The sequence below is a fragment of the Rhinopithecus roxellana genome, chromosome 16 (genome assembly GCF_007565055.1).
Source record: "Rhinopithecus roxellana isolate Shanxi Qingling chromosome 16, ASM756505v1, whole genome shotgun sequence".
Lineage (NCBI taxonomy): Eukaryota > Metazoa > Chordata > Mammalia > Primates > Cercopithecidae > Rhinopithecus > Rhinopithecus roxellana.
In genome coordinates, this window is record NC_044564.1 from 117,888,321 (window position 1) to 117,907,662 (window position 19,342).

General features: G+C 43.9%; 1 protein-coding gene across 2 annotated transcripts in view; it reads right to left on the minus strand.

Moving 5' to 3' along the window:
• PAPPA (pappalysin 1) overlaps window positions 1-19,342 on the minus strand; it is a 250,880-nt gene that overhangs the window by 62,818 nt on the left and 168,720 nt on the right. For both annotated transcript variants that reach the window (XR_004053931.1, XM_030919309.1), the window contains exons 11-13: window positions 8,304-8,417; window positions 7,198-7,333; window positions 4,577-4,790 (exon numbers count right to left, since the gene is read on the minus strand). Coding sequence is in view for 1 of the 2 variants with exons in the window: in XM_030919309.1 (XP_030775169.1) it covers window positions 4,577-4,790; window positions 7,198-7,333; window positions 8,304-8,417 (464 nt within the window). In the remaining variant the exon portion in view is untranslated. The remainder of the gene's footprint in view (window positions 1-4,576; window positions 4,791-7,197; window positions 7,334-8,303; window positions 8,418-19,342) is intronic.

Genomic DNA, 19,342 nt, shown 5'->3' on the forward strand with positions numbered 1-19,342 from the left:
AAGGCTGTTTATAAATCATTCTGGGTTGCTCAGATGGGGACAACAAAAAAGACACATGCTCCACATCGGGAAATGCAGGGAAAACTGTTCTTGGCATCAATTCTGCAAGTTCACTTAGGAAGTGAAACGGTGAAAGAGCTACTGTGCTAGGACCTCATTTTCTACCCAGAAATGAGGCTACTGGGGGAATGATCCTAAAAGATTCTTTACCCTGAACTTCCAGGAGCCAGTATTGTGGTGTGGTATGGAGGCAAGATTTTGAAGATTAGACGATGCAAGTTCAGTGGTCTGCAGGGTTCAGGTGAGCTGAGTGGGGTGTGTCGAGGAGAGGGTATGTGCCTGGTCAGAGAGCAGAGTGCTTTGCTCCAGTCGAAGGTTGCCTAGTGGGATGAAGGGCCTGATGTTTTCAAAGCTTCTCATTTCTTTAAAGAGGTCCAAGAAGAATTCTGGTTTTTAATATGAACTCTCCTGATATTTAAATGTTGGCAAGTAATTAAAGAAGATAACTAATAGAGGCCAAAGAGAGATTGTTTATGGACTAATATGGTCTATGGAACACTAGTCTTGAAATCTCTGATGGAGAGGAAAGATAACTGGATTCCTGAGAACTAGATTCCAATGCTGGTTTTCCTCCCAACTTGTTGGGTGATTTTAGGTGAGTCACTTCCTTTGATTAGACCTTAGATTTCTCATCCTCAAATGAGGGCACAGAACCAGGAAATCTTTGAGAGCCCTCCCCACCTTCAGGCCTCATGATTTTATGAGAACAAAACAACAGAGATCTATAATTTCAGAGCCCTTTGAAATGAGAAAAATAGGAAAAAGTAGTCTTTGGTAATCTCAAGCGTTGCCAAGGATATGGAGCAACTGGAACTCTGGTAGATCACTGATGGGGCTGTGAATTGGACAATATTTTGGAGAAGAGTCAGGCAGTATTCGGCATAGTCAAAGACACACACATGCTTAGACACAGCAGTTCCATTTGCAGTTATATTCCCCAGATGTGATTCCCAATCAATATGCTGAGAGGCACTAATTCCTTTGCGGATTGGGGAAGTTGAATGAGATTATGGCAGCGATCTGAGCAATCTGTAGTCTCTGGCCAAGAGCAGCTTCATTCTGTGTTCCAAATCCTACTTATGAATCCCTGTATCATTACCTAAAGGGATATTCCACACATGGGGTCTCATCAGGGCACAGACTCTAGAAATACTTGGCTCCAGTCTTTGGGTACCCCCACCCCCAACCAACAAACAACAGTCTAAGTTCTCCATGGCTGAAAGTGTTAATCTAGCCATGTGAAGAATTTGTTTCCCCCCAAAGTTGGCCTTCTAAAATTTAGCTCTCAATCAGAACTGCCTCTATCTGAATGGACCAGCATGTAGAAATGGGGAAGAGTTTGAGATAAAGGAAGAAAGAGAATATGAAAAAGAGGTGAGAGGAAGGAAGGAAGCATGAAAGGAAAGAAGAATAAATGGAGGGAGGAGGGAAGGAAGTTACTTTTCTAAATACATGGTCCATTCAATTTTATAATAAACTGTTCAATTTCTGTTAAGAACCACAAGGGTGGATGAACATGATATATGTGCATGTGTGTTTGTGTGTGTGTGAGAGAGACAAATACTGGAGCCTCAATATCACCACTGTAGTTTTTCTCATTAAAGAAGCCAGTTAACCACCCCACACCCCACCACTAGGCTCCCCTCCTCACCTTTTCTCCTTTCCATAACTTGGTGTGGGGCTGAGATTTGACTAGAATTGCACAACTGGACCTCTCCTTTGAAAACGGATCCTGTTTTCTTGGGTCTCTGAATTTATACCAAGTACTGCAAAGAGACTGGAGACTCCTCAAGCTAGGGTAGAACACATTGCCCAAACTGGTTTTGCTATAGGACTCCTCCCAAGGCAGCACAGTAGGCATCACACTGCTTTCAGGAGGAGAGACAGAAAGAGAGAGAGAAAGAGAGAGAGAGAGAGAGAGAGGGGGAGAGAGAGATGGAGAGGTGGGAGAAAAGGGAGAGGAGAGAGAAAGAGAGATGCAGGGAGAAGAGGAAAGGTTGTGGGAGGGAGGACAAGAAGGGAAGAGGAGAAACAGTACTTTTCACTACCTGGGAAACAGCTGAGGGTAAAGTGGGACGTTTCTCTTACAACCAGCTGAAATTTGTGCTATAAAAAGTGATGCTACTTATTTTGGTGTTTTCAGAATGAAGGAAAACATCCCATGGCTCTTTACAGTTGCTGCTTATTTTTCTTTCTTTTCCTCCCTTGTTTGTTTGTTTTAATACATTTGCATGTTTGCAGAGTCCTATTTGTTTTGGTAAATGCCTCTTTAGCTCCCCATGAACAGCTGCTGTCCTTTCCCCACCGGGGCACTCAGGAGGAGGTGCTGCTGCCCTGCAGCCTCAGCCCTCAAGACTCAGCCTGTCATAGCCTGATCCAAGCTCAGGGACAAGTCAGCCAAAGACCTCAGAGCTGCAGCTCCATCGCCTTACTCAGAGTTCCTCTGAATAAATGAGCACGTGGGTCCACTTGTGAAAACTCCTCTTCTCTGATACTCGTGCCTTGCTGTGGTGGGTAGAGAATGGCTTTCAGGGACAGACAAAGCAGGATTTTGCCTCTTACTGCCTGGATGGTCATGACTCACTTGCTCTGTTTCTCTGAGCCATACCTCACAGAAGAGGTGCAATAACAAAATAAGATAATGTTCCCATCTATTAGGGGCTCAACAAGTGTTTGTCTCTTCCTGTCCTCTCTCATCTTTCCTAGTTGTTGGGAATCACACACTGTTAGAACTGGAAAGAACTGCAGAGAATCCATGCAATCCACCATCATCATTTTAAAGATGGGGAAACTGAGGCCCAGAGAAGGGGAATGACTAATCCAAGGTCACATAATTAGTCAGATATAGGGCAGCACTTTGCCCTCATTCAATGTTCCTCCTACAACCAAAGAACTAACAAATACATATCGATCGATATGTTTCAGTCGTTAAATATTTCCTACTGTTTACTTAGGGCACAGACACCATTCGTCGAGAATTCAAACAAGTCAGTCCTGGCCTCGGTCAACTTATGGATGGTCAGGAAGGCTGGTTAAAAATGGGAAAGTGTTGTGGAAAAGGTCTAATGGATTTCCATTGACATGGTTTCCCCAGGCTCTGAGAATTAGCTTATTTTTATAGGGTCTGGAAAACAAGGGATAAAAACATCCTCTTGGAGTGAAATAAGACAATGAGTTATATTTAAGAAGCTCTTGCTTCTGAAAGATTGCGACAGACTTTGCACAACAGAAGCTAGAGACAGTGGGTGCTAAACAATGTGGATTTTGCAACCACCTTTTGTGTCCTCTGTGGTAACAGGGGCGTGGGAAAGGCTGCTTGTCCCCCTCTTCTCTTTTCTTTTCTTACCCCCCAAGTATACAGGGCAAGCTGAACCAACTTTCAGAGAGCCTCGCTCTTGCGGAGCCTACAAAAATCACAACTCTCTCTTCTTCTGGATCTCATGAAACAAATCTGAGAGACGCTGTGCACTCTGCACAAGTTGTCCCCTTTCTGGGCCCTGTGATTCTACATAGCAACACAAAAGTTTGGACATGTCAGATGCATGAGATAATCTCTGAAGCTTTTTCCAGCTCCAACTTTAAGAACTTTACACAAAATTCTGTGCACAGAAGCAGCACCATCATCATCAAAAGGTGGTTATAAATATTCTTTTTCAATACGTTATGTTTACATAGTGCCTAACAGTTTGAAGGAACACTTTTATCTATAGTGCAACATTTAACCCTCACAACCACCCTGTGGAATAGATTTCATCTGCTTATTCCAAAATAGAAAACTATGACTCAGAAAACTGAAGTGTCTTGCCCAAGAACACACATTCAAGAAGTGGCAATGTGGAGGTTCAAACCCAAGTAAGAGTATTCCCAAAACTCGTATTCTTTTCAGGAAAGTCCACTCCCTTGTAGCTCCAAACTAGGTGCATTAACAGATGCCAGCTCAAAAGCACTGAGGGAGTGATGTCATGCAGTTGAAAGACAGGCTCTTAGACCACTCGTGACGTCATAGGAGCTAGGCTTGTGGAAGACAGAGATTTCACCTATCCCTGAAACACACGGTGAACTAGGATGATGCGAATACCAGTCTCACTCTATCCCCCTTGGTTAGGAAGGTTATGTCTCCTGCCTGTGCCACCTAGGAAGCAGAATATCCCAGTATTTCAGAGATAAAAGAGAGCTAATCCTCTTTTCGTTCAGATGAAGACCTTGAGGCTCAGAGAAGGAAACTGATGTTTCCAGGGTCACCCTGCAAGCTATTGTCAATTCTGCCACTGCAAGCCAGGTGAAGGAGGTTCTTTCTTCACCACACAACCCTGCTTCCCTCAATTGTCCTAGGAATTCAGAGACTCATGGGCCTCTCAAGCCCAAAGGCAGAGCCGGCCAGAGGCCAGAGGATGGATGGAGAAGGGAGAAATGCACAGACTTTTTACAGCCACACAAATGGCTACCCAGCTTCAAAATCACACTGTCTCCACTCGGCTACAAGTGGCCCAGGGTGAGTGTGCCGCGGGTCCCTTACCTCTGCTCGGCAGGGCTGTAGGTCTCCCCTCTCTGGCAGCTGCTCAGGGTGACGGGGTCAAAGTTGTCGAAGGAGCGGAGGGCCACCCCCGAGATGGCGACCAGGGGCGAACTGAAGCTCACACGTACCGCCTGGCTGTGGTAGAAGGGCTGGCTGAGGTCATGGACCACAGGGATAATCAGGGGATTGTTCCTGCAGCTCAGGACATGGAGGCCTGTCAGGGGAGACAGAGGGGCCGAGGGGCCAGGCTCATTACTCAAGGCCAGTCACGCCCTCCCCAACGGGCCCTTCCCGAAGCCCCCAGACCCTTTCATGTCACTGCACAAAAGCACCATTGGGCGGCCGGTGAGGATTTTGAGTCTGATTGAAAGTTTCTTTGTCTGCCTTTTTTTCCTTGGTTCCAAATCTTTCCAATCCCCCTGCCTCCCTGCCCCCTAAGCTTCCCCTTCACCTACTGCCCAAAGTCCCTCTCCCTCCCCCAAATGGCCACCCCTCAGCCAAGCATCCCAGGCCCTCACCTCCCTCCCACATTGCTGTAGGGCTTGTTGGTCTGAGTTGCTGGGTTTCAGGCTGCCTGCCTGGTCAGTTGGAAAAGTGATGGAAATAATTCATAGCAACAGGCGCTTCCCAGGGTAAAAAGCCCACTCTCATAAGTAATCTGTGAACTTGGGAGCAGCCCTGAGAGGAAAGGACCTCTTGCTTAGTCTGCAGAAGAGGTTGAGAATCGTGGGCAGGGGTGGTTTTCCAGAGGAACACAGCCCAGGCATGGCTAAAACTCTAAGGAGAATCCAAGCTTGCCTCACCCAAGAGTCCTCAGTTTTGTTTTGTATTTTTTTAATGCAGGCAGCAGGTTCCCATTCTCCAAGAAGGAAGGGAGAGGGCCAGGGAGAAAAGATACACAAGTGACAGAAGGAAAGGAAGGCTGTGGCCAGATATAGTTGGCAAAACGGAAGCTGGCTTTGGTGTTGGGCGGACCTGAGTTTAAATGATGGTGTAGCCCCTTCCTAATAATGGGACTCCAGAAAGCCTCTAAAACTCAGTTTTCACATCCAAAAAATGGTACAATCCTAACCATGTCCTGGCAGGCTTGCTATGTAAGGAGAAGTCTCCCGTGTGGAAGCCTGAAGCAGGTGCCCTTCTCAGTTCCAGAGGTGAAGCTGCCTCTGAGAATCCTGGGATGCCATGGACTGAGGAAGATGGGGATGGTGGGGGTGGAGGGGAAAATCAGAAAGGCCTCAGGCATCAGTAGCAGGATCCAAAGAGCTTCTGTGGAACCAGACTTTTCCCCACTCTGCTGAAAAACCTCTCCTCAGAGCCCTGGGCTATGCAACAACAACTACGAAAATATTTGTTTCTCACTTGGGGAAATTTCCCAGGAATCCTGCTAAGTCCAGAGGGGTTTTCTTTCTCTTCCTTATTCATAGGTTCCCCTTGCCTTTAAAAGTAACTAAATAAATAAGCATAAAAACAAAACAAGAAAACCTTCCCTGATCCCTTGGCTTTTATCTGACCCTGAAATGACCCCTTCCTGCTTGCTTCGTACAGGTCTTTGAAAGGCATTCTCTGCAGAATGGTCTGGGCACAGCTTTGAAGTCCAGGCTTCAGTACTGGCCAAGAATTCCAAATGCTTGGAGTAGCCAGGCTGCCCAAAGCTTTCTGGGGTAGACTGGAAGTGTGAAGGTGTCATAGGAAATTTGTAGCGACAATAGGAATTTCTTAGGTTCTGATCTTCTGCTAGGCATGGTTACAGTAGTGTCAAATCATAGCGCACTCTGACTCTAAGGTGGATATCATTGTCTTTGCTGTGTATATGAAGCAAGTGAGCCTCTAAGTAACATGCTGTGAGGGCAGGAAGATTGCTCACCTTCTCAAGGTGAGTGAGTGGTGGGGACAGGATCCAAACCTCAGCTGTCAGCTCTGGATTCAGGCTCTCTTCTCTGAACCTCGGTACATGTGGGTATGCAAAGGGGTGGTACAAGTGGCAAGTCCAGCCCTTGTCCTCCCCCTTGGCCCTGCACTTAGGCAGGCCCTCCCCTTAGGCAGGCCCTCCCATGGTAGAACCTGACTCCTCAACTGCCTCCCTACTCCTACAATATTCCTATTCCTATTCCCACTGGAAACTTCTCCAGAGGTTGTATTGGTGATACAGTCCCCACTTGGGGTGGAGGGTCATGAACACTCCCGCTTATAGGGTAAAAGGCAATAGGCTACGACACTGAAAATCTAACTAGTAATTCCTGACCTGCCATGTGACTTGGGGTCTCTCAGTGCCTCTCTTTGGGTCTCAGGTGGTGACATGTACAATGGGGAAATGGCTCTTACTCAGTCTCCCTCCTTCTTGGGGTCTTTGGGGAATAATATGGGATGTCTGAGGTTAAAGGGGGCTGGCAGAAGGGAGTGCTTGGCCATTGACTCCTTATCCCTGTATCTGCCAGATCTAGATTTCTCTGGATACATCACCACATCTTGATTTGAGGGCAACCAGAATGCCAAATAGAAAATAAGCAAGAAAGGGGAGACAGGAAGGAAGAGCTCATTCTAAGCTGATCCTCACAACTTGTCATGGTGCAGAGGTGGAAGCAGGTACCGAGAGCAAGCCAAGCCCAGGAGAGCATGCTTACCTAGATCGTGGCTCTGATCTTTGGTATCAAGCAGCTGCACACTGATGGTCTCCTGTTTTTGGTCCCCATAATATGTCCCATCTGTCACCAGGTGGACGATGACAGCTGCGGCAACCATTGGCTGAGAAAAGTACGCCTGAAATTGCAAAGACATAGGAGGGTCACATGTGTACTCAGTCCTGTGGTGGGGAGGCAGCCACATTGGGGTGCATTTGAGGAGAAACTTCCTTTTTAAGAACTGGGCTACTACTCATCAGGGGTCCAAGGTGGGAAGGGGGACAATGAAACCTAACAGTGAAGCGCACAGGCTCTGAGATCAGAAACCCAATTTCAATATTTGCTGTGCTCCTACTTAGCTGTGTGACAGTGAGTGAACGGCTGGGCCACTCTGGGTCTAAGTTCCATCATTTCTAAATGGTGGATTAAAAAATACCCAACAGGTACATCATAGGCTTGTTGTGAGGTTCTACTAACATAATGAGATAATGAGAGTAAAGTGTGTAGCAAAGGTCCCGGTCCACACCAAAACCCACAAAACAACGGTAAATACTATTATCTTTCACTTCTCCATGTCAACCTCTGCACTCGGCTTTGAGGAGAGAAAGCTAAAGAAGATATGGCCCTTGCATTTTTGGGAATTCAAAGTAGGTCAGTGACACACAAGCCAAAATGCAATAATATCCACAATCCTTAGCCAGAAAGAAAGACCAGACAGCTCTGTAATACCATGTGATGAGTGCCTTCCTACAAGTGACCAAACATGTGCAGGACAAGAAGAGAGATAATGGTCACTTCTTTCTCTGGTGATCAGTAAAAGGTTCAAGGAGGAAAAGATAATTTTAAAAGATCTTGAACAATGAATAGGAGGTTCCAGGCGGACAAGATGTATCCCAAACTCTTTGCTAAAAGAAGAGCTCAGTGGGGGCATTCCATGAGCAATTAGGATTCCATTTCAGGAAGCATCACACTGCTAAGTGTTTTGTTCCCTGTTCTTACAATTAACACCCTCAGCAGGTAGACAACCTATCTTCAGAAAGGGTCATGGGAGTCAGTGTTTTCTGTGGCTCGCTGCTGGAGATTCCAAAGCTCTCAGAGCTTCAGCTTACCCGGAGCCAAAAAGTGGTTTGAGCCAGCTGGGAATATGGGTAGCTGATGGTGCAAGGGTACCAGGCGTGCTGGGAAATGCCTTCACTGAGATCTATCACCTTGGTTCGACACACCTGGAAAAATATAAAAAAAAAAAAAAATCATGTTTTAGAGAGTGTCAGAAGTTCAACTAAATTCAATTTTACAAACCTTTACTGTTCACCTATTTTGCTCTTGGCACCACAGGTGAAAACAAGGATGAAAAGACCAGAATCTGGTCCAGGAACTCACATTCTAATGCAGAAGAGGTAATCCTCAACACTTTTAAGGATATAATAGATAACGTATTTTGATGGTAGAGATGACAGAGATATTCTCACAGAGACAAATCCTGGAGGAGATGATATTTGAGTTGGGCCTGGAAGAGTAGGGCAGTGATAAGAGGAAGGGCATTGCAGGCGGAGGGAACAGAAGCAAGGCTCAGAGGAAAGCAGAAACCCAGAATGCTTAGGTTGTGATAAAATGCCTGTTACTACTGAGGCTGAGGGACAGTGGCAGAAAAGGTGGGTTGAATAATTAGATCTCATAGAATCTTGAATGTCAAGCAGATGATTTTAGAAGAAATCTGTAAATTGCGCTCCAAGTGATATTACAACAGAGAAAAGACTGTGAAAACATTAGCATTTGCTTCTCCATCAACAAAGAAAATCAGTTCCATCACTTTATACACACACACACACCCCTACACACACACACACACACACACACACACACACACATAAATTCATTCTCAATGATAGATAATACCAAACAGTATTAAAAGAAATAGGAAACATTTATAGACAAGCAGGATTCTTCAAACTTAGGAGTTTCTTGCATATTCAAATGTCACTTTCTTTACTGATTCATTCATTCATTCGAATGATATTTATTGAGTAACTATTGCTTGTCAAACACTCTGGGACAAAATGATAAAAAAAGACAGATGCTGAAGAGCTTAGAGCAGGCAATGTGTGCAGATATTAGTCAAGTAATTACAAATACATATATAAATATAAACAGAAAACAGTGTAATGAGGGAAAGAGGATAGGAACAGCTGAGCTGTCCTTGACATTGGTGAGGCCTTTGGTAGAAGGTCATCCCAAACTGACACTTCTCCTCTGGTCTCTAATGTGGCTCGTCTCTCAAAATTCCCTGTGAATGTAGTCCTGTCATTTCATGTCTTCTCAGTGCATTCTACTCATCTGAAAAGTACGTCTGACCTGGAGAGCCCTGAGGATCTCATATGCTATTGAAAAAAAGTGATATATCCTCAACAAGATCAAACAAACATAAACACCTAAAACAAGCAAAATCAAAAGTCAAATGGAAAAGTATACACAAGGATTAAGAATCTCCATTTCTACAATAAATATAGTAGGAAAAGATTGGAAATAGTTTATATGTTCTGTTGGTGGAGAAATGTATAAAATATGAAATATTCACATGACAGAATTCTATTATGACAAAGGAACAGTAAGAGAAATAAACTAGATTCATATACAAGGATGATATAAAAATATTTTAATGCTTGGCTCAGTGTGGTCTCTAGTCAAATGAAAAGGAAGCCCTAATGGTAAGCTCATAGCCATCAACATGGAGAGATTGCAAAACGTAACATTGAGCGGAAAAAAAGAAACAAGGTGCAAATGGATAAGTACATCATGACGTCATTTATAAAAATAACACAAAGCAAAACTATATATTGCCCAGCGATTCATGTGAATTAAAAATAGAGTAGAGAAGTATACATCAAATTCAGGGTGGTAGTTGTCTCTATGTATCAAGGAAGGGAATGACATTGGGAGTCAGGAAAAAAAGGGACCTCGATCTTATTTGTGGTGTGTTATTTTTCTTACAGAAAGAGACATGAAGCAAATATGAAAAAATTTGCAGTTGTCAACTTCAGGTGGTCCATAAACCTGTTATACGTAGGTGGTTTTGGTTTACATCATCCTATGTAATTTTATAAATTAAAAAAAAAATCCAAACTGTTAGCTTAGAAAGCCATTGAAAATAGATATAAAACCATCAACATCAGTTTTCCTAACAATGTGTTCAGTACAGTGGGCTCCAATGACCTGGACCAGGTCTGAATTTTCTACGATAGCCCATCCTTCTTACTCTTGGCACCATCTTGCTGAGAATCCCATCTATATTCTATGCTATGTGCCATCCTGGGAATCCCATCTATAAATCTGTGCAAACTCAAATGTCTCTCTTTCCATTACTTCTTGCAATGGTTCTGGCTTCAAGGAGGTCTTGGAAAATGCCAAGTCTCAATTATCTTTGTAATAAGTAGACACTAATCGAAGCACATGGTTGCATTATAATCTGCAGTTGCAAGCATTAGTACTTTTATTTTTAAATAAACCTTTCGTTGAAGTAATTTCATATTTATAGTAAAGTTGCAAGTATAATACAGATAATACAGATAACCAAAATGTGGTGTGCAATTGTGAACAAGTTGTCTTGTCTTTTGCCCCTTAGTTTACCTTGCACATCTGAATGCTGGGTTATACAACAGGTTTTCATGTGTCTTCCATGGATTCCTTGGATTCCATGAAGAAGTTGGCCAGGGGATCATGATGTAGAGAAGATCTACTTAGTTTCCACTCTACTATTTCAAACAGAGCATCTCCACTCACCTGTGTTATATATCAAGCTGCCTTATAATATTTCATTTAAGAAAAGAGTTTCATTGCTTTAAATACATCAAAAAGTATTGAAATGTGTTAGCTGCCAAAGTTCCCCTCACCCTGGCCCTAGAAATTGATGGGTTCTGAGAGCACAATATTAATTCTCTGAATATCACTGGTAACTTCTTGAGAAGAAACATGCTATGAATCAACTATCCCATTGCCTAGGAATTAGGTGATGGCTTCAGTTATTCAAATCTCTAGAAGCCTCACACTGAGGAGGCTAAGGGTAGAACACAGCCACTTAAATGGGCTGGAAGATGTTTTTAAATCTATTTATTTTTCTCAAAAACAACTGGGATCGGGTTTAGGCAGATCTGCCAGTGGATTGTGTTACACTTTACAACAGTGCAAGACTTTGCATAAACTATCTATGGAATTTGAAATCCAGGCCAGCAATTCGACATGTATCATTTCGGAATTCTTTCCCCTTGTGTTCTTAGCTGTCTGTCTCCCAGCAGAGCTTGGTGAAGCACATCTCTGAAGGCTGGATTGGGGGTGGGTCTTATCTCCGCATCTGAAACATTCATGGCTACAGGAGTCTTTGATATGAACAAAGCCCTCTTATTGCTTAAATACTATTTCCTCTTGCCAGTTCTATTAGCACTAGACAGGGTTTTAGAGGAATATACTGGCGTTATTTTATTCTTCTGCTTTCCTATTTTGTTTTGTGTTTGTTTCAAGTTGGCTGCAATCCTGACCAAGGACAGTCAAAGCAGATCAGAGAAGAATGAACAAATCCAGCTGAAATGTTGCCCAAAGCCCTAGTTGATCTACAAAATCATCTATGTTCCTGGGGAAGTGGAGGGAGGCTGGAGAGGAAGGGAGAGGCAAACCCTCACAAGCCTCCTGCTTTCATAGACATTGAGTGAATCTGCTCATTCAGCAGTCATTTACTGAGGGCATATGGCATGCCAGGCTTCAGATAACTGCCAACAAAAGAGCCTTGCCATGACACAGAGTTGGTCACTAAGGACACAGGTGTGATCTCCAAGGTGACTGATTTTATGGGGATGCTCTGTTTTCATCCACTCGTGTTTTTTTGTTTTTTTGTTTTTCACTTTCAAAAAAGGCAAATCCGACTCCATAAAGCATTGCTAAATAATGTTGACTTTACTGAATGTTTTGGGAGGAGACATGCAGGAGAGTTACACCACACATTCTAGGGGCCTCTTTAGCTCTCCTTACCATCACCCCTAAGCTCCTCTTCACTTATCATCTCCCTTCCTCCAGTTTCTTCAGTGACACTGGCTCTAGTGACATTCCCAATCTTTCTCAACCTTTTCCCCCTTCCCAATCTGCACATTTCTTATACCCCATGCAGAGCCATACTCCATCCTTCCAGTGATGCTGAGGTTATTCCCAGCCTTCCAGCCCTAGAGATGTCAGGAAGTAACACAGTAACCTTTTTTCCCCTCTCTGCCATGCTGGTGTGAACAAGACCTGCTCCCTCCTTTCACATTGTTTCCTGTCTCGTGGAACACATCAAGAGTGCTCTAGAAACACTGGCAACCTCTAGGCTTTCGGTTTTAGGCAAATGGAAAAGGAGATAAGGAGAGATTCTATGGAGCTGAAACCTGTTTTTCTGTCCTGCCCAGTCCCATGTTTATTGCAGTATTATTCATGATAGCCAAGATGTGGTAACAACCTACATATCCATCAACAGAAGAATGGATAAAGAATACGTGATATATACATACAATGGAATATTACTTGACCTTAAAAAAGGAAAGTCTGCAATCTGCAATAAGAGGAATGAATTTTGAGGACATTATGCTAAGTTAGATAAGCCAGACATGGAAAACAAATACTGCATTAACTCACTTAATATGAAGTGTCTAAAATAATCACATTCATAGAACCAAAGATGAAATGAATGGTGGTTGCTAGGGGATGGGGAAGGAAAAAGTGATCAGTGACTAATCAATAGGCATAAGGTTTCAGTTAAGCAAGATGAATAATTTCTGGGACTCTGCTGTAAAACATTGTTCCTATAGTGAACAATACTGTACCGTACACTTAAAAATTTGTTAAGAGGGTAGATCTCATGGTGTGCTCTTCCCATAATAAAAAATAAATAATTATTACTTTGAATGACTAAAATGTTGACATTCAATGTTGATCCACTGGCCTGAAAGTATTTGACTCTTTGAACCCCTGGTACAGGTTTAATGGTGTCGACACTGGCAGAAAATCTGCTTGCTTCTTTTCTCATCCTGGGCAATCTAGCAGGTCCCTCCAAGCAGCTTCCCCAGCCCTTATTCTGAGAAAATAGTTGGTCCCTGGGGTGGCTTCAGGTCACAGCTTTGTTGTCCTGGGACAACAATAAATAATTACATTTATTAATGTATAAATACATTAAATATTTTTACATAAAATATTTTATTACATAAAATAAGTGAAGCGAAAAATAAACTGATATAGCAGTGCTAGGCAAAGAGCAGATGTGGCTGGGCTGACAAGCACCCTCACTTAGGGCCTCTCAGGTTGGAGGAGGGATGACATAGCCTCTTGATTACTTCATGGACATACAGCTCATTTCCATTATAGAAAGCCTATGTACCATTGGACAGTCCTCTCCAACAGTCAGAGAGAGAGAGAGACTCCTGGCTCCACTTTCTCCTACTGTTTCTTCTAAGTAGCAATGCCTATAAGTTTTCTTATTTTAAAGTTAGATGGGACTAGAATAGGTTATCTGCTGAGACCATTCCCCTTTGCAGTGGTCAAGGGAGGGGAGGTACCTTGCACAGTAATATATAGCCAATATGGAGCAACATATTTATGAAAAAGCAAAATTTTCTGTCTCCCAGAAATAGTGCACTTTTCTCACTTATGTTCTGTACCTTATTGATCCGATTTTTGCCATGTAGAAACATCTCCAGTGACATTTATACCTCTTCCCCCAAGAAATCATGGCAGAAACGACAGACAGCAATTCTAGTGCCCAACACCATTCTCTTCTCCAAGATACCCAGCCCTGTGTCTTTTATGGAAGCTGGGCAGATGACTGCTTCTCACCCTCATCCTAGCACCTGGAAGAACTAAAAGGCAAGTGACCCCTTTTCCACTTGGCCTTGAGGGAGGGCCACTCATTTTAGCAGAATCCCTTAGACTCTCCATTATCTGCAGAGATAATCTGTGTTTCCTTCAAATACCATCCATGGACAGTAGAAGACCTGGCTTAATTCCAGCTCTGTCACCAATTAACTGGACATTTCTCTCACTCTCCAATTCCCCCTCTGCAATTGTACTGAATGGTTGCACTCAATGACCTTTAAGGGCCCCAGGAGCTTAAGGACACCCACAGTCATAACATCCACCAAGGGTTTCATAGTCACAATATCGTTTAACCCTGATAGTCTGGGAGATTAGAGCCACTGCATTTTCTCTGGTGAGAAAACGAGGCTCAGAGGCTTTGAAAAACCCTTTCAAGGTCCTATATTCCAGTTGTATATCACAACTGGGAGTTGACTGATCTCTGGAATTCCATGTTCTGTATACTTAATTACAAAGCAACACAATTGCTACTTGGACTCAACTGAAACCTCCGCTTCCTCTGGTGGAGAAAGGGCACCAAAGACCAGTCTTTTTGCTTCTGGTCCCACCACATTCATTCATAAAAGTGCTCCCCATAATTAACTTTCCAAAGGGGAAAAACTAACCATACCACCCTGCTACTTATCCACCCACCATGCTGCCCACGATCCACAGGATGGAACCTTCCCTTGACACAGCTTACAAAGGCTTTCAGGAGCTGGTTTCAGCAGCTTCCACCAATTTCACTGCTCTCTGTGCTCCCTTCCCTGGCATCTATACAGTGATGTCTCCTTCAAGCTGGACAACTCTTTCTCCCACATGTTGCAGACTCCCCCTCCATGATGCTGGAGCCCAGAACCTCCACCCCGACCACTGCTGCACTGCCCATTTTGTGAAATACTACACGCATTTCAAAGCCACTCTCAAATATCATCCCTCCTCTGAAAGCCTTTACTCACTCCCCAGGCAGAATTAATTGCTCTTTTTTATGTGTCCATATAGTTCCTTATTTATACCTCAGTTACAGCACCTGTCAAGTTAGATTATAGTTGTTTAGAGTCCAGTCTCATCTCTTTAAACTCTGAAGACTTCCAAGGTGAGAAGCATGTTTTATTTATCCTCAAATAAACCCCAGCAGATTTCCCAGCACACAGGAAATAATAAGGACCCAGCAGGCAACAGCAGCAGTAGCAGCAGCAGCAACATGTATCAGGTGCCTATTCTATGCTGGGCACTGTTTTAAGGACTCCATGTGTACTAAATCATGCAGTGCTCACAATGACTCTGTGAGGTGGGTGTTAGAATGATTCGCATTTTACAGATAACAAAATTGAGGCCCAGTAATTTGCCTAGGGTCACACAACTAATTAGCGGTAGAACCAAAATTGAAATCCACGCACAAATTTAGCCCACATTCTTAACCACGGATGTTAACTTCAAGAGAGCCTGCCTACATACCTCTCAGGGCTGTGACAGGATTTTTAAACAAGAGAATGGATGTATTTGTGCTAGCAGAGTCTTAATCTCAGCCACATGGAAGATGGAATTGGGACTTCTTGTCTTCCCCTGGGGCTCCTGAAATAGAAGCTGCTTCAACAGACCAAAACAGGCCTTTTCAGGTCTGCCCTTTCTACCAGGTCCCTTGCCTGGTAGAAAGAACCTGCAACTGCCAGGCAAGGGACCTGCCTCCTAGAACTGACTCAGTTGCTCACTTTTTCTGACCTTCTCTCTTCCTATCTATGGAAAGACAAAGTAAGATGAATTCATCTCTAGAGGGCTTTTCAGTCCTGACATTCTGCTGGCTTTTGATTTCCAGCTTCTCTGGTGAATGCTGCAGAAAAGAATGTTGACTCTAAGTGTAAAACAAGCAAAGAAACAAACAAACAAACAACAGCAACAACAACAAAACCACACCGTGCAGCAGGTGAACATCCTGTTGACTTCTGAGACTTACAGGTCCCTTTTTCTGAAGCTGAAGGCTAACTTCCAAGACACCTTTTTAAGACAAAGACAATCAGAACAGTAACATAAATGTTTACTGCAGCCTTTCCAGCAATGCGTTCTCTCTCTCTCTCTTTTCGTGTCTGCAATTGCATGTTGCAAAATAGCTGGGGAAATCCTTCGTCCAGAGCTTTGGGATCATTGGATGTCTGAGCTGGGGGGTCCTCGGAAATTCTTACTCCAATTCTCACATTTGATGGATGGAGAAACATAGCCCGGTGAAGGGAGAAGAGACTGACTTGAACATATACAGTAAGCTCTTCTGTGATGGGCCAGGATGTCTGGTGGTGACTAGGGATTCCAGGTCTGCAGAAACAGAGGACTCTGTGGCTCCAGGACCCGGGGACTCTTGTCCACTCAGTGCACTGCCAGCCGCTACATCCAGCATCCGCCTTCAAATCCCCCTCCTTTGCAGAAGGCTGCTTTCAATTAGAGGAGTTAACGATGTCTTGCTTTCAAAGGGTTTTTTTAAATCCAGTTTATCTTCCACCCACACACGATGTACACAAAGGCAGGGAGACGGAGGGAGAAGAGGGGGAGCGGGGGCTCTGGTATTTTCCCACACAGGGGACATGCCATGAGGTTTCCATTGAATTTCGATTTTACAGATTTACATGCCCTTTTGTCAATCATGGGAGGGAGGAAGTGCTCATCAAGCCTCTAGCCCAACCTCTCCAATTTCCTTTTTCCACCCAAAGGGACCTGCGAATGAGCCTTATAGAAGAAAATAGGAAAAGGAATGGGGAGGAGGAGTGCGGGGATGGATACTGACAATAACAATATGCATAAATGCACAAGTGTGCAACACACACAGACACACACACACACGGCCAGGCAGTGTTTCTCAATATTTCTCCTTAGGCCACATTTTAACCTCAGGCTTGCAGTTCCAATGCCAGGTTATTTCTCAAGAATTGCAAGGGTGCAAGAAGGACAGAAGTTGATTTCCTGATATAAACCCCCAAGATCCTTAACGGTCCTGAGGACTACAGAAGGGAAAGCCTGCTGAGAGACAGCCTATAAGACTACAGCTGTAAAGGGCCTCAGGGAACCTGGACACAGAATGGCCCAGGTGAAATAAAACCTCCTCCATAAACTAGGCTTTGCTCTTTTTATCAGATGGTGTTCCCCCACTCAGGGCATCAGCTCTTTTTTTTTTTTTTTTTTTTTTTTTTTTTTTTTTTTTTTCTGAAACGAAGTCTTCCTCTTGTCCCCCAGGCTGGAATGCGATGGCATGATCTCAGCTCACTGCAACCTCTGCCTCCCAGGTTTAAGCGATTCTCCTGCCTCGGCCCCCCGAGTAGTTGGGATTACAGGTTCCTGCCACCATTCCCAGCTACTTTTGGTATTTTTGGTAAAGATGGGGTTTTTACCCTGTTGGCCAGACCTCAGGTATTCCACCCGCCTCAGCCTCCCAAAGTGCTGGGATTACAGGCGTGAGCCACCAGGCCTGGCCGGCACCAGCTCTTAAAGATGGTCTGCCCAAAATGGGTGCTGCCTGTGTATTATCTCATTTTACCTTCCTAATAATCTTGTGAAATAAGCATCTTTATCCCCAGTTGAGATAAAAGGGCTCTGAGATTTGGGTAGGCATTTATCAGCTTGTCAAGACTTAGCAGTCAAACTCATGCTCATCTGACTCAAAGTCTATTCTCTACTTACTCCATGGCTTGACCTCCCAATAACTCTTGGTCCACACCCTTGGTGTAATACACTTGCATTGTGGTTCCTTGTATGTCCATCTGAATCTCCACATATGAGCTTCAAAGACAGTGCCTATGCCTGATTTCTCTTTCCTTTTCATCAGTGTTCAGTGTAGGTTACTGGGCAGGGCTCACTGAATGTCCCCTATGTTAAACTAATATGGGTTTTTCAAGGCTTTATAGGCAGTTCACTGTTGATGCATTAGATCTAGAAATCCAAGTCTACAGGGCGTAGACCAATGTTTAGAGATTATAATAACCATGTAGTGCTGGAAAGGGACCAGGAGAACCAGGACTCATTCCTAAGTGACATCAGTGCTATCATTCTCTCATCCATTGCACAGGACAGGCACCATTAATTACATAGTGCATCCCTGAAGTCAGGCCTCTAAATCCATCTCAACAAAACACCATGGGGAGTCATTGTCAATTGCTCAGAACTGGCCTAGAAGATGAACCCTATTTGCAATTCTTGAACTTGGCCAAGTCCAAGAAGAATGAGCTTTTACCTTTTCTATCTTCAGTATTAAGAGTAGGGGAAGGTCCAGCTTAGATACTAAGCAAATATTTGCTGAGTAGAAGAATGTATAACAACAATAACACTTTACATGTCTCATCTCAGTTAATGCATATAATGAATAAATGCAATCCAAATCTTCCAGCTTCAGGTTCAGGGCCTCTCCCACTACCTGCAGAGCACTATAGACCTCTCCTACCTGGGTTCTTCTCTTCATTCCTACTTCTGTCCCTGCTTCCCTCTTATGCCTCTAATTCCAAACTGACCCACTGAACACAGAAAACTTTAAGGGAAACCGAGGGTTAACAGATACACAACACAACACACAGGCGCGCGCACACACACACACATACACCTCCTTTTTACACACTTAATAGCAATGGCAGCAAAAAGAGAGGGGGGAGCCAGGCTTTCTTTTACCGACCATTAGAAACAATTATCACTTTCCCCAGGCCTCCAGAGCAGCTTTCCCCTTTGATGCCTGCCTTAAAGAGATAGAGGGGAAAGGGAGGGGTGGTTTGCCTTTCTTTCAATATGAGGATTTATTATTTGGCATGGACAGACAATCAAGGAAAGAAGAATTTCCTGTGTGCAGGGCCAGAGTGTGAAACAGAGAGATGGCTTCTTCTTCCCTCCCAGAGTTCTAGAAATAGCAGCAGATCTCAGGGCCTCCACCCAGGAGACACTTTCTGATAAGATAACTTGGCATTGGATGCCCTCCAGCCTTGGACTCAGCTCTGGGCTGATTAACACCTCGTTGCTCCAGGGATCTGTCCCTAACACATTAGGCATTTCACACTCCTTAGGGGTCTTATACCCTTCAGGCCGGCACCTCCCCACAAGTCTGAAATCCTGGGATTTAGGGTGCAAACCCCTGGCCAGGCCAAATGATCATGGAGGAAAAGCCAGGCTTTCAATGGAAAGGGAATATAGAAATCATATAAGGCATCATTGCCCTACAGCATACTAACATTTTTACAGGTAGGGAAACTAAGTTTCTTAGAAATGATATGGTTCGGAATCATAGAATCGATTCTTAGAGACTACTCATTAAATTGCTCAA